This window comes from Mastomys coucha, unplaced genomic scaffold (genome assembly GCF_008632895.1).
Source record: "Mastomys coucha isolate ucsf_1 unplaced genomic scaffold, UCSF_Mcou_1 pScaffold4, whole genome shotgun sequence".
NCBI lineage: Eukaryota > Metazoa > Chordata > Mammalia > Rodentia > Muridae > Mastomys > Mastomys coucha.
This window is the reverse complement of record NW_022196910.1, coordinates 20,804,736-20,817,603: the sequence shown is the minus strand read 5'-3', so window position 1 is coordinate 20,817,603 and position 12,868 is coordinate 20,804,736. Positions and strand designations below refer to the sequence as shown.

Genomic DNA, 12,868 nt, shown 5'->3' with positions numbered 1-12,868 from the left:
AGAGAGAGAGAGAGAGAGAGAGAATTTGGAAGGAGGTGTCACACAGGTAGTAAAAGAGACTACTTGGGGACATAGTGGAACCTCAAGACCTAAACGCCACCAGAGACTGAATGTTCCTGCAATGGTGACCTGCTCCTCCTGTGGGTGGCTGTGGGCAGCTAACAGAGAGGGAGAGAAGGGTAGAGATCTGGTAAAATTCAGTCACACAGGCCTGCATCACACTCTGATGGCTCACACAGCTATCAATGGTTTAACTCGGACCAGACAGGCCACTTAGGGGTTAATCGTGATACCTTTCCCGTTCTACAGGATTGGGCTATGCTCGAAGTCAGTATAAGATTTAGATCATAGTAAAGCTCCACCCCAGGGGGGTCCCCCAGAAGCTTACCTACCCACCCTCCTGGGGGCATGGGGTTCAGAAACAGAACAAGCATTCCGGGTGAAGTGGGAGTGCTCACTTCATGGCCCTGGGGCTTCCCCTTAAGCATGGAAAGACTCTTTTCTCCTGAGAAGTGGTACATAGCATTTGGTCTTCTATGGGAACACCATGTGCTCTACTAACCCAGCCCTCTGTGTATGAGGAGCCTTGACAAGACACGCCACATGATCACTGTCCTTTCCCACATGTGTCATGAGGTCCACATTCAGGTTCGAACATTTCATCTTCAACTCGATGTGCAGAAAAGAAAGCCAGCATAAATGTGCCGCCCCTGAAGTGCCAGAGCTGCTTCCCATTAGGAACAGTGGCGAAGCCACCGACAAAGAGCCCAGGACATCATTCTTGGTGTTAAGTTTATAATAAATAGTGTCCCTCAGGGACTTCTCCGACAAGGGGCTGAAAAACTCAAGCAAAAATCAACTAGGTTCAGAAAAAATGATGATGTCAGAGCTCAGCCACAGAGGTCCCATCTGAATGTTGCTGAAAAGCAAGGCGCTTGCTGTCCCTGTTGGCACAGGCTACCGAATGTAAGGCAGAGGGGAAGGAGCTGGGGTGTGAAGCCCTCCTGGCCTCTAGCCAGGTACCTTGGCAGCTGAGGTGCCAGCTGAGACTTCTGACTCCAATGTATGCTGGTTTCATTGGTCCCTCTTCCTGCCGCATTCCATCTGTATCCCGTCGCTCCTGTCCCCCCAAGTGAAGTTAATTCTGAATCCAAGGCATTGTATTTCTCATTTCCGCCAAGACTCGTGTTCATCTCACCTGTGCTGTGCAAGATGCTGAAATCTGAGATGTTTTAGCACCAGGCATGCATCTCCAGTCAGAGTATGAGTATGCATGCCCCAGGGTGTTTGCTCTGCAGCAGCCTGGGATTAGTGGCTGAGTGGAGACAGCCTGCTCAGTTTGAAATGCTAAAGCCTACTTCCTTTATTATGGGGTGGCTAGACAGTTTTGAGGCCAAGTAAAAAAAGTGGGAGTCTGGAGCAGTGTAGGAAAACCAGAGGGCAGGCATCCTGCCCCCACACCCCACTTTTGGGGTGGTTTCCATCTTCCTGTGTCTTGCCATTATCACTAGAAGAAAAACATTTTTCCCCCTCTCCTTTCTCTCCAGAGTTGTTCAACTTCCTTCTTCTGTTGACATTTCCCTAGCCAGGCCTCCAGCTCTGTTCATAATGACCTTTCCTCCAGGCCCAGAACTTCCTTGTGGGTCTTTGCAGTATAAGATAGGATGGTTCTTGGCTCCCAAGTTGTGGGTTGCCCCAGATAAACAACTAAGGGAGTGCCTTCTCTCCTTGTGCCCTGGGCTCCCCTGCCACCCCTCTCCTCACTTCTTTTAGTGACTGCCCACACTGCCTCCACCTCTTCTGGTCTTCCTCCATCACACCCAGTACTTTTATTAGATGCACAAGAGACTCTTCTTACCTCATTCCTTCAGGCTGGAGCTGCACAAAACTCTTGGAGGATTCTATCCCTTTAGTGAAGTCTTTAAAATTGTGCTTTTATTGAATTAAGACAATTCTGTGACTTTCTAGAGATAAGTGTAAATATAAGTGTAATATATTAATATAATTAAATACAATTAATAACAATATATTCATTAATATATTTATGATGTATAATATGTAATATAATAATATTACATTTATTTATTGTGTGCGTGATGTGGGTCATGGTGCACACGTGGAGGTCAGAGGACAACTTGTAGGAGTTGGTTCTCTCCTTCCACCATGTGAGTCCCAGAGATCAACTCTGACCTCGTGGCAAATGCCTTTACCCCTGGTCCAGCTATTGAAAATAATATTTAACTCTGGGGCATCATTATCATGGTGTCTGTTGGCCTCTATGCCACTTTTAAGGTATATGTGTTAGGGTTTCTCCTTTATTCTTCCTGAAGTCTGAATGGTTCCCTCATGTCTCCAGTACCCACTCAAGACATCAGCAAAGACATCTACTCATTGCCACTAAGCAGACCACACCCAGTCTCTTCTCTGCCTCCTTTCTAATCAGTTCACATGGAGCTAGTCATTGAACACCCAGGCACTTGCTTGCTGCCCCAGGGATACCAAGATTTGTATAGTATATTAGTATTAGAACTCGGTTCTTGTTCTCTTGAGCTTACAGCTGCTGCCCAGAAGGTAAAGAATAGGGGCCAAATATAGTTTCTGGTCATGAAAATTGCCCGAGAAGTTGAGACATGGTCTGATAGGAAACTAACAACTCCTAAAGGCATAATAAGCCAAGTGGAACATGGATTCCTTGTGAGAGTTAATAAATGACCACTGAACATAAATTTTTGCAAGACACGAAAAGGACATGAGAAGTGACCCATTTTACAACCTTAGGACCTATCTCTGATGAAGTGCACACATGCATGCACTCATGCACACAAGACAGTTCTGTCCTGCAGAGGAGACCTGAGCAGCATAAGTAAGTATATTTGGCTCAGTTCCCAAAATGTGCTCGCACGCACCATGTAAGCTGCTGTGGTTGGCACTAGGGGTACGAGCCTGGGTGGTAGAGTCCCTGGGAGCTAGGAGGCACAAATGGAATGTTAAGGAAGAAGAGATGAACTTGTCCAGAGGAGTGAAATGTTGAGAGTAGCTATGGAAGGGGCAGTCACCCTTGGGTGAGGAGCTGAGGGAGCAGCAGAGATCTTTCTGGCATACAGGGCGGGAGCACCATGGGCTGGGAAGAGCATGAGGCAAGGATGCGGAACAGCTCTAGAGGAAGAGTTGGAGTTCAGTCAGATGGGAGGGGATTAAGGCAGCAGTGGGCTGAGGCAGGAGGAAACACCGGAAGGGCATGTGGAACAGTATGAACATAGATACAGAAGGGGCCACTGTATCCAGTTAGGATGCCTTGTAACACTCCAGCTAACAAACAAGGAAGATGCTGGGCTGTAACAGACACACTCCAGCTAACAGACAGGGAAGTTTCTCTGCTATAACAGACACAGCCAGAGGAGCTGGACCTGAGAGGAATTTAGCCAATAGGGCTTGGTGACTAACTTGAGGGGTGAGTGAGAGCCAGCAGATGAACACAAGGATGATGGGAAGGTACAGAAGCAAAGGGTATAGGTCTAGACCATGATAAATCAGGGAAGCCATGATACACTTGGCCACCAACAAACATGAGGGAAGGTTAAAACCCTGAGAACTGTGGCTGGGGAGTGAGGGAGGTTGAGTGTGGAAAGATTGAGGAGCTGTAAATCTACACATCTCTATGTGATAAGCCCAGGACACATAACGCCAAGCAGGAGGGTTGACGGAGGGAAGTGACGGAGGTGTGTAACAAGTCTACAGGATTTAGCATATGGCTGAGGAGGCCTCCCCCTACTCCCCGAACTCCCTGAAAATGAACGGATTTTTGAATGAAGTGTTTTAGAGTGACCACGTGGAATTGTGTACTGGATAGGGGATGTGAGGCAAGTGGACTGGGCCAGGTGACTTGTAGAATGCCACTGGTGGTAAGCTGACTGGATCTAAATGCAGCCCAGAAGGAAGTGGAGAGATACATTGAAAATGAGTCCAAGGAAGGTACTATTTCTGTCTTGGTGCCTGGGATGCTGAGTGGTAGGTAGGACCATGTGTGCAGAAATCATGCCTTAGTTTGTTCTTGTTTCTGCAAATATTTTTAGCCTCAATCAGTATATATACTGAGATACACAGCTGATGGCACTTGCTGGGAAGTCTTAAGAAGAGGTGGATTTGAAAAATGAGTTCGGATTTGAACATGCAGATCATTTCAGGAGATGATGAATGAATGGTTAAAAAAAATAAAAGGACATGGTTACTCCCAACGAATGGAGAAGATTTTTATTGTAGATGTAGAGAAAGCAGGGAGAAGGCAGAGCCCAGGCTGAACACGGCTGGCAGACTAAACTGGACCGTGAGAGGAGAGACAGGGAGGGGGAGCAACAGACAGGACCAAGAGACCAGTGTAGCCAAAATGACTAGTTAGAATAGGAAACAGGCTGGAGGGGGAGAGGGGAGGGAAGAAGGGAAGCGAAGCCCAGCCCCTGGGAGGATGGGGCTTAGAGTAGGAGCGGGGCGAGAAGTGCTGGGAGGAGCCACAGGTACTGAGTGAGGCTTGTCCTGGGTTTGAGACCTAACAGAAGTCAGACCCCAGAGGGGGCGGGGCGGGGCATCGGGCTGAAAAGTTCTTCAGCTAATCAAGCACTGGGGGCTGAGAACAATGGACAAATTCTCAAGCGGCCATGAAAAGAGGAATGAGAAGAATGTGCAGAGTATGAAGCAGAACATGTTTAATGTTAAGGGAGGAGGGGGATTCCATAGTATTTTAAAGGTTCAGCAAAATAAAAGGAATCCCACGGTCCTGAGGAGAGGCCAGGGGTCTGCTTCCAGGAGGCGGCATTTCTGATGGGCAGGGAGAGACAGGAGTAGAAAAGGTTGCTGCAGACAAAGGGCTGTGGACCAGAACACAGGTGCAGCACATCTGGATGCTCTTGTTAAAGGTCACATTCATACGCTCTCTAGGAGACCCAGAATTAAGTGGAGTTGAATGAGGAGGAAGAGAAAGGACATCCGAGTGGGAAAGCCCTTCTTGCAAATGAATGTCCACTGACCAGGGGCATGTCTATCACTGAACAACTATGGCCATTTGTTAAGCCAGGCATTCCCAGGCAGAGGAAAACATGGGTTCTCCTTGAAGAACTCTCCCCATCTGCCCTGCAAAATGTACCCTTTGCAGGTGGTCCTCCCTCTAGGGGGTCAGGCAGAGACACCTTGAAAGCTCTGCAATATCTTGAAGTTCCCCTCTGAAGTTCCCAAACAGTCCTTCCTTTAAAGCCACAGGTCTCCAGGGAGCACAGCAATTGGAGGAGGAGTGAATGAAGTCATTTCACAGTGTTTGTTTGCATATGTTACAGAAGACATTTCAAATGTCTTAACCATGAGAAACAGAAGGCCACTGCATTCTACGTGCATCCTGTATTCCTTGGAAACAAATGTGCGGAGCACCTCAGATCCAGAGGGGATGAGAATGGTAGACTATGGAAACAGAGACCCTGTACTTTTATCTATTGCCCAGACGTGTGAGTTTGTGGTCTTGGATGAGAACAAGGTAGCTGTCCTTTATGGCTTAGAAGACTGTGTAGACTTTGAGAAGAGCCAGAAAGCCCTGGCTATTAAATGTTCATGTGGCACTCTGTAGTTGAACCTGGCTCGAAAGTCTCAAGTCACCTGGGTCTGTGGAGTGGAGCCCAACCCACCACAACTTCTTAGTACCCAGTTGAGAATTCTCCCTTGAATGGAATAATTCCATATAATGAGTATGTCAGGTACATTTTATATTTATTACTGATTTATAAATGGTTTGAGTCACCTAGACTTGACATTTCTATGTATTGGTCATATATATGTTATATATACTTTTATATTATAATTTGTTATATATGTGTATATATATTACATGTAGTATAATATATAGAAGATAAAATATATAAAATCTGTATATTACTATATAAAATTAATATAATATATAGTAATATATTAAGAGTGTCAGGTGAATTTCCGTGTCTTTGAAGCAACCCTTCAATAAAAGCATGCATTTTCATTTCCTCCATTTAACAGATTAAGATTGAGGCCCAAAGAGGCTAGGCTTGCACTTCCAAGGTTGTCTAGCAAGTGAGTAGAGGCTCTGAACACGGGAACCCTGGCAGAGCTCATGCTTAGCCACTCATTTTATACTATGAGGCCAGCTGGCCTAGCATACTTGTGAAATTGCCTCCAACTAGAAAAAAAAAAAAAAAAAAAAAAAAAAAAGAAACACTGACTCAAAACATGTATTTATCCTAGAAGCCTCATAGGCCATTCAATATGTAGAAGGAAATGCCGTGGGACCAAAGACTCAGAGAACTTGGTTTAAATCTGTTTACCATTCCAGCGCTTCATTTGGAAGACCACTGGATGTTTGTCTCTCTCCCGCTGAACAGAGCAAACCTTTCAATTTAGGTTTAAGCTCAAATGCTCTTGATAATTACGGAGGCTGCCGGGGGCCAGTTCTAGGAAAAAATAACAGGGCAGCATCCAGCATGATGCAATCTTTAAAGCTGGCGCCTTTGCTGTGTTCTTACACAAAGAGTTGTATTGAGGGGGCTCCTTCTGCTCACCAGAGGTGCAGACACCATGGGCCAGGGAGCTTGCCTCTGCTGAGAAGAAAAGTGGTGCAGATTTACTGGCTTGGGCTGGGGTTGTTTCTCCTGCCCTTTAGCTGGCTTGTGGGCCAGGCCTCCTGCCGAGTGTGGGCAAGCAAATGCCAGTCCAGTCACTTCTAAGGAAGTGCTGAGTTCTGGCTCTACAGCCCTACTTTCCATTGCCGGGGCTATGAATTCTTCCCAGCCCCACGTCCAGAGTGAAGCCTGAAAAACTGGCTTCCGAACAAGCGGCTGCAGTCCATGCTAATAGAATTTCAGTTAATACAGGGCTGTTGATACAGGAAAGCCCGAGATGACCTTTTTACAAGTGTGTGACACCCCGTGGGGGGTGTAAACTTTGGGTGTGATCAGTGTCCACTGTGGCCAGTTTGATAAGAAATGAAGCCCCTTCCAGGGGTCCTGTTCACACTACATTTGTCTACTGGGAGCAGGGCGAAGGGGTTGAAGGAACTGTTTGACAAATTTGCTACGAACCTGACTTTCCCAACCGGAGTGTTTAGGCAGGGAAGCTTGCTTAAGTATTGCACATAAATTAGTATTGAGAAGAATTAAACTACTCATGTAGACAGAACTAAAGTTGCCCAGTTTTCCCGAGAAGGCAAGGGCTTGTTCACTGTCCATGGCCCCCACACCTAACCACTCTGATGCTTTTGGTCACGGCTGGTGTTGGGTGAATCTCTATCAAGACCTGCCTGTTGCCTTGTCTTCTAGACACCAAGTGGACTGCTTCTGACCCCGAGTCCGCTGCTCCCCAGCATACATTTCTGGAGCAGCCTTAGTCCGGTCGCCCCTCTAAGTCCTGCCAGGCTGCAAGGGCCAAACACACTTTTCCAGGTAAGTGTTTACAAATGAGCATTTAAACACGAGTCCTCCAAGGGATGGCTTTTCTCTAAATTCCACAAAGGCTCTGATGGTACCTTCTGCCGCTGAGCTAGCTAGCTACTAAGTGAAAGTTTCTAAGGGGAATTCATAAGGATAGGGTTGAACAGCTTTTTAGAGACAGGCATTTTCACTAAGGCAGAAAAATGGTACTTATGTTAGGAGTCCAAACATGGACTCTTTAAGTGTTCTGGATACTTCCAGTTGATTAAGAAAACTGGAAGTTAACTAATTTAAAATTAAAACACAATTTTTATGAAAGCTCAATAAAAGACTTTAAAGTGGGAACCCAACTAGTCAATATATTCACATGAAAAACACTGAGAAATGGAAACAGTGAACAGTTTTTCCAAATTGGAATAGAAACATTACCTGCACCATTCTACAGATTATAATCAAGCTAGAATTTTGTAACAAAATACTGTGTAACATATGGTTAAAGAATAATGAAGCCCTCCTTGAGTTAGGTGAACACATTCATTATTCACTCTTCTTCTGGAATCTTCCAGGAGCCTTACTCAGTATCCCGTGAAGATCAGTATTTCCTGAGTCTCAAAGATTGCTACTCACCAACTCAAGGTGTTACTGTCTTGAGGATGTGAATACAGGCAGGGCACGAATGAAGCAAAGGTAGACACACCTTGCTAGCTCCATGCTCCTCTCTGTCTAGCTTGGTCTTACCCAGCCTGCTTCCCCTGGCCCTAGGATGGTTCACCCCAAACTGGCTGCTGCTCCTTATTCTCACTGCCCTTAACATTTTACATTAGGATTACCCACTGATCTGGCAAACTTCACTAGAGAGTGGAACCCCAAAAGACAAGAACCATATCCTGTTCACTGTGCTTTCTACCAGCTTCTAGCACATCGATGGTCACACACATCGGTCGTTACAGATGGCCTAGTGACAAGATGCCAAAGCACACATGCCAATAAAAGATGTTGAGTTCCAGTCTGTCCTCTAAGGTGGTCACTTTGCTTAGCAAGGTTAGTATATGCTGAGCATTTCTCTGCAAGAACACCATGTGTATACAATAGGATTTTACGGTCTCATTGGAAAGATGGAGGTGCTTTAGAGGTTTAGATTGCTATCATGTGTTTCTGGTTTCCTGGTAGGCTTGGAGTAGGGTGTCATGATGTGACTACTCCCTGGAGTAATCGAGTTTCCTTCTCTCCCTGGCCCTATGTCCCATCTCAGCTTGGTTCTGGTGAGGCACAGTGAACACGTTGGTTGTTACCATTTTAACCTCAAGTGGCACAGTCTAGTAGAAGCATAGCAGGAAGGGGTTGTATGAATACATCATCCCTTGTGGATAGGACTGCACTGCTATAGAGCCTAACATGGAGCTTCTGCAGAGCTCAGTGAATATTTGAAAAATAAACAGCTCATTTCTATGGTTTTGGGGAGTTCTGCCATCGGATTGGTACGGAGGTTAAAGATCTTCCAGGAAAGCCACAAGGAACTAGTAGAACTTTGTTTCTATTCCAGTATTCCCAACAGTAAAGATAGTTCATCCCCACAGTGGATTGACAGCCAGGATCTCTGGGAGCTGGGTGGTGTCCATACCACATAGCCAGTGGTTCTGCAAAGCCAGCATGCATCAGGGTCGCATGGATAATGTGTCAAGTAAAGATGCTAGGCCCACCCTGGGGCTTCTGGTCTTGGGCAGGGTCTGATAAAACGTTCACATTTCTAATTATGTTCTAGTATAGGAACTACATTTTGAAAACCGCTGCAGACAACAGGTTCCTAATTCACATTCAGAATTCTGTAGATTACTGCACACAAAGGCCATCTGCAAAGAGTTTCAAAAAGCAGCCGAGGAGGTGGGAAGTGGGCTACAACTTAGCTTGGATGGCTGACAGGTTGCATGGCCCGGAGTTCTCAAGTTATGACTGGATCCACGGGCAAAGGGAAACAGCTCTGTATCTCTTAAAATATTATGACTCTTCATAAGAAAGAACAACAGGGCATATAAAAGTTGGAGGCAGGAGTTTTAAAAATGGAAAACAACAAACATCCTAAGAGGAACAAGACTTCTGATGAAAAATAGTAAGACATAGAAATGGGTTTCTCAGAATGCAGATTACCATTGAGCCTCTTCAAAATGAATAAAAACAATGAGCCTCATTTATATACACTGGGTGTTGGGAATGAAAGAGAAAACATAACCTACATTTTGAGCAGAGTGGGCATGTTTCCTGTGTGAGCTTTGGAAAAGCAAACTGAATCATTAGGGAAAGAGTAGTTGGAGCTAAGCCATTGCTACACAGACCTCCTGAGACAATTATCTGTCTGTCTGTCTGTCTATCTTAGAGGGAGAGTGATTGGCACAGAGTCATACACTGTAGATCTGGCTAGCTTGGAACTCACTATGTGGCCCAGACTGACCTTAAACTCACAGTAGTCCTCCTGCCTCAGCCTTCCGAATGTTGGGATGACCGGTATACACCAGCCTACTTAGGACCATGTTTATAGCAGATTAGAGAAGATATGGCAGAATTTTAGCACAGAGAGAAGATGAGGCACTAACCTTTCTGGAAGAGGTATGCTTTCTATTTGCAAAGTGTTTTTAGTAAAGAGAGAGAGGTGCCAAAGACACTGGCCAAGCATGAATCTAGAGCTTGATCTACAAATACAATGGGGCATACCTCACACGCAAGTACATGTGGAAACAGGGTAGAGGAGACTCCATTTCCAACTGAGAATGTGCTCTATGTATCTTTTTAAGCTTGGCACACTTTTACAGCTATGGCAGGAGAAAAGCCAATAAACATTCTGTGTGTGGGGGGGGGAGGGGAGGACACAAGCTAATCAAGAGAAGTATGGCAAATGAGTGCACGCAGAGCCGGCAGCCATCCATCCTAACACATGGAAAGAGCTAGCACTAAAGATGGTTCTTTCATAGGCACAGAGAGAGAGAGAGAGAGAGAGAGAGAGAGAGAGAGAGAGAGAGAGAGAGAGAGAGAGAGAGAGAGAGAGAGAGAGAGGGAGAGAAGGAGGGAGGGAGAAAGAGCAAGAGAGAGAGAGTGAGAGACAGAGAGAGACACACACACACAGAGAGACAGAGAGAGAGAGAGAGAGGGAGGGAGGGAAGAACAGAGGGAGAAAGAGCAAGAGAGAGAGCGAGAGACAGAGAGAGCTAGAGACAGAGAGAGAGACAGAGAGAGAAACAGAGAGAGAGAGAAAGAGAGAGAGAGAGAGAGAGAGAGAAAGAGAGAGAGAGAGAGAGAGAGAGAGCGCGAGCGCTCAAGCCCGGTTCTTCTGCAGTTCACCTGAAGTCCCCACAGGAGTGGGCCTTGGCTTAGAAAGGCTTAAGTGCATGCAGATTGTTGTCCCACAGAATGTAAAGATCCCAAAGCTCCAGGAAAGACAAGAACCCCCACATACACCAGCTACTATTAAAGAAGTTAAAAGAGGAGCTGGGCAGTTTAGTATAGCTGGAGATAAAAACTTGCTTTTGCTTAGGAGCTATGACCTTGAGCTCGTCAGAACCTCTCTGAGTTGTTTTTTCCTTTTACAAAGTGGTGATAACAAAGCTTACTTTATACTCCTAGTGCTCCAATGAAATGGTGGCCCTGGAGAAGCCAAGGCGTTGAATGTGCTACTGAAATAGTTTAGGGGGAAAAAGTATTTACTCATTCTACAAATATTTATTGTACTTCCAGCATGTGCCAGGCTCTGCTGTTTAATATTTAACTTTCCTGGACTAAGTAGGGATTAAGCTACAAGAGTACCTGGGGGGAATCAACTGGCCACACTGCATCTCTGGCAAGGCAGAACTGGGAGCTGTGAGTAGGCAGTCCCCTATTACCAGGATGCTTTTGCTCACCCTTCTTCATAAGGGACCACAGCTGGAGTATCTGTTCCAGTTATAAAATCCAGCGCTTTCGTTCCGCTAGCTCCCATCTTAGTTACCAACAACACGGAAATCTTACTGTTTGCTTGTGCAAGGGTGAGCTAATGCATTGATATTAGGTTAGGGAAAGTACTCTCTCACCTTCAGGGACGATTAAGATCGTCTTTTCTTTTTTAGAAAAATGCACAGGGGCCAGGACAACAGATCTCCGGGCTCTGGGAAAGTTTTGAGCCATGCTCTGGGAAAGTTTTGAGACATGGGTGCTAGAGTCAGGCTCTGGTTCTCTGTCAACAGAGCAGTCAGCATTGTTAACTGCTGAGCTTCATATCCAGCTCCCCCGTCCTTGTTTTCAACAAGAACTGACAGGCATCTCTGTTGTGCTGTGGGAACCAGACAGCAAATTTCAAAACTTGAGATTACTGACCCATATGTAAAGAGTCTTGGTTTCCAGTTTTACCCCTCGATAGCTAAAGCAAATTGGCCAACTAGCTTAGAACCTGTAAAAAAAATAGCAGTAGATTAAACTTCACTGCAACACACGAAGGATGGGTTAGGACCTTAGGCATACAGAATAGGGACACTTTCTGGGCCCCTCTCTCTTGCTCTAGGTAACCTCTGTAAAGCTGCTCAGCAGCCAACTCCCATCACTGGGGTCAGAGAACAACATCCATGGGTCTATCTATGCATTAAAGGAAAGCAAGCTCCTTGGTGGCTTTGTCACAGTTACTAAATGGTTCTTGTCCCTTACAGTTCCCCACACTGCTCAACGGTCACATGCCGGTGCCACTCCCCAGTCTGGACAGAGCTCCATCCCCAGTTCTGCTGTCTTCCAGTTCTCAGAAATCCTGATGATGGCCACCACCAATGTCAGCAACTAAGGACTCAGAACTGATGACAGTTTGTCCCCATGGGCTAGTTTACCTGTGTCATGAGAAGGACATTGTGAAACCCAGTTCATTTGGTTTGCACTTTTCGTAACACGGATAATCTAGATGTATGTTAGCATTTTTTTTTAAAAAACAAAGTTTTTTTTATATATATATATATATTCAGCTCTCTATGAAAGTCTGTTTTGCATTCAGTGGATTTTAATGTTTGTGGTTTTTTTTTATCCTGTTAGCTCTGGAGTGTTGAACACTGACAGTGAAGAGCCTTTCTTAATGTTTTCAATGTAACTAATAAGGATGTGAAGCTTTTTATCGCTTTAATTCTACATATGCTGAACTCTGCTTGTATACACGATATAACCAGCTGTGCCTTCCTTTGCATTTAGTTTTATGTACATGAATTTATGTATTTCTAGTATTGAGAGGCAATGTTTGAAGGACACCTTAGCATCAGACAGCTCTCTGTAGAGTGTTATTTTCTCATGTAGACACCATCAAAGTGTACTTCCAGCATGGTAAGAACTGCCTTAGGACCTCTTTTGAACTGAAATCCAGCAAACGTAATGTCCAAGTAATGTTTTTTATAAGAAATGAACGAAGCCATATTTAGACAATAAACATTCTTTAAAGAACA

At 45.3% G+C, this 12,868-nt stretch overlaps 1 protein-coding gene across 2 annotated transcripts in view; it reads left to right on the top strand.

Annotated features, from left to right (window-relative positions):
* Nucleotides 1-12,868, top strand: part of Elk3 (ETS transcription factor ELK3) — a 59,174-nt gene extending 46,306 nt beyond the window's left edge. Inside the window, exons 4-5 of one of the 2 annotated variants that reach the window (XM_031349549.1) lie at nt 7,323-7,445; nt 12,098-12,868. In XM_031349549.1, the coding sequence (XP_031205409.1) occupies nt 7,323-7,445; nt 12,098-12,196 (222 nt within the window). In that variant the 3' untranslated portion in view covers nt 12,197-12,868. Of the gene's footprint in view, nt 1-7,322; nt 7,446-8,343; nt 8,438-12,097 lie in introns of those variants that run through there. The other variant, XM_031349550.1, reaches the window with a different exon arrangement.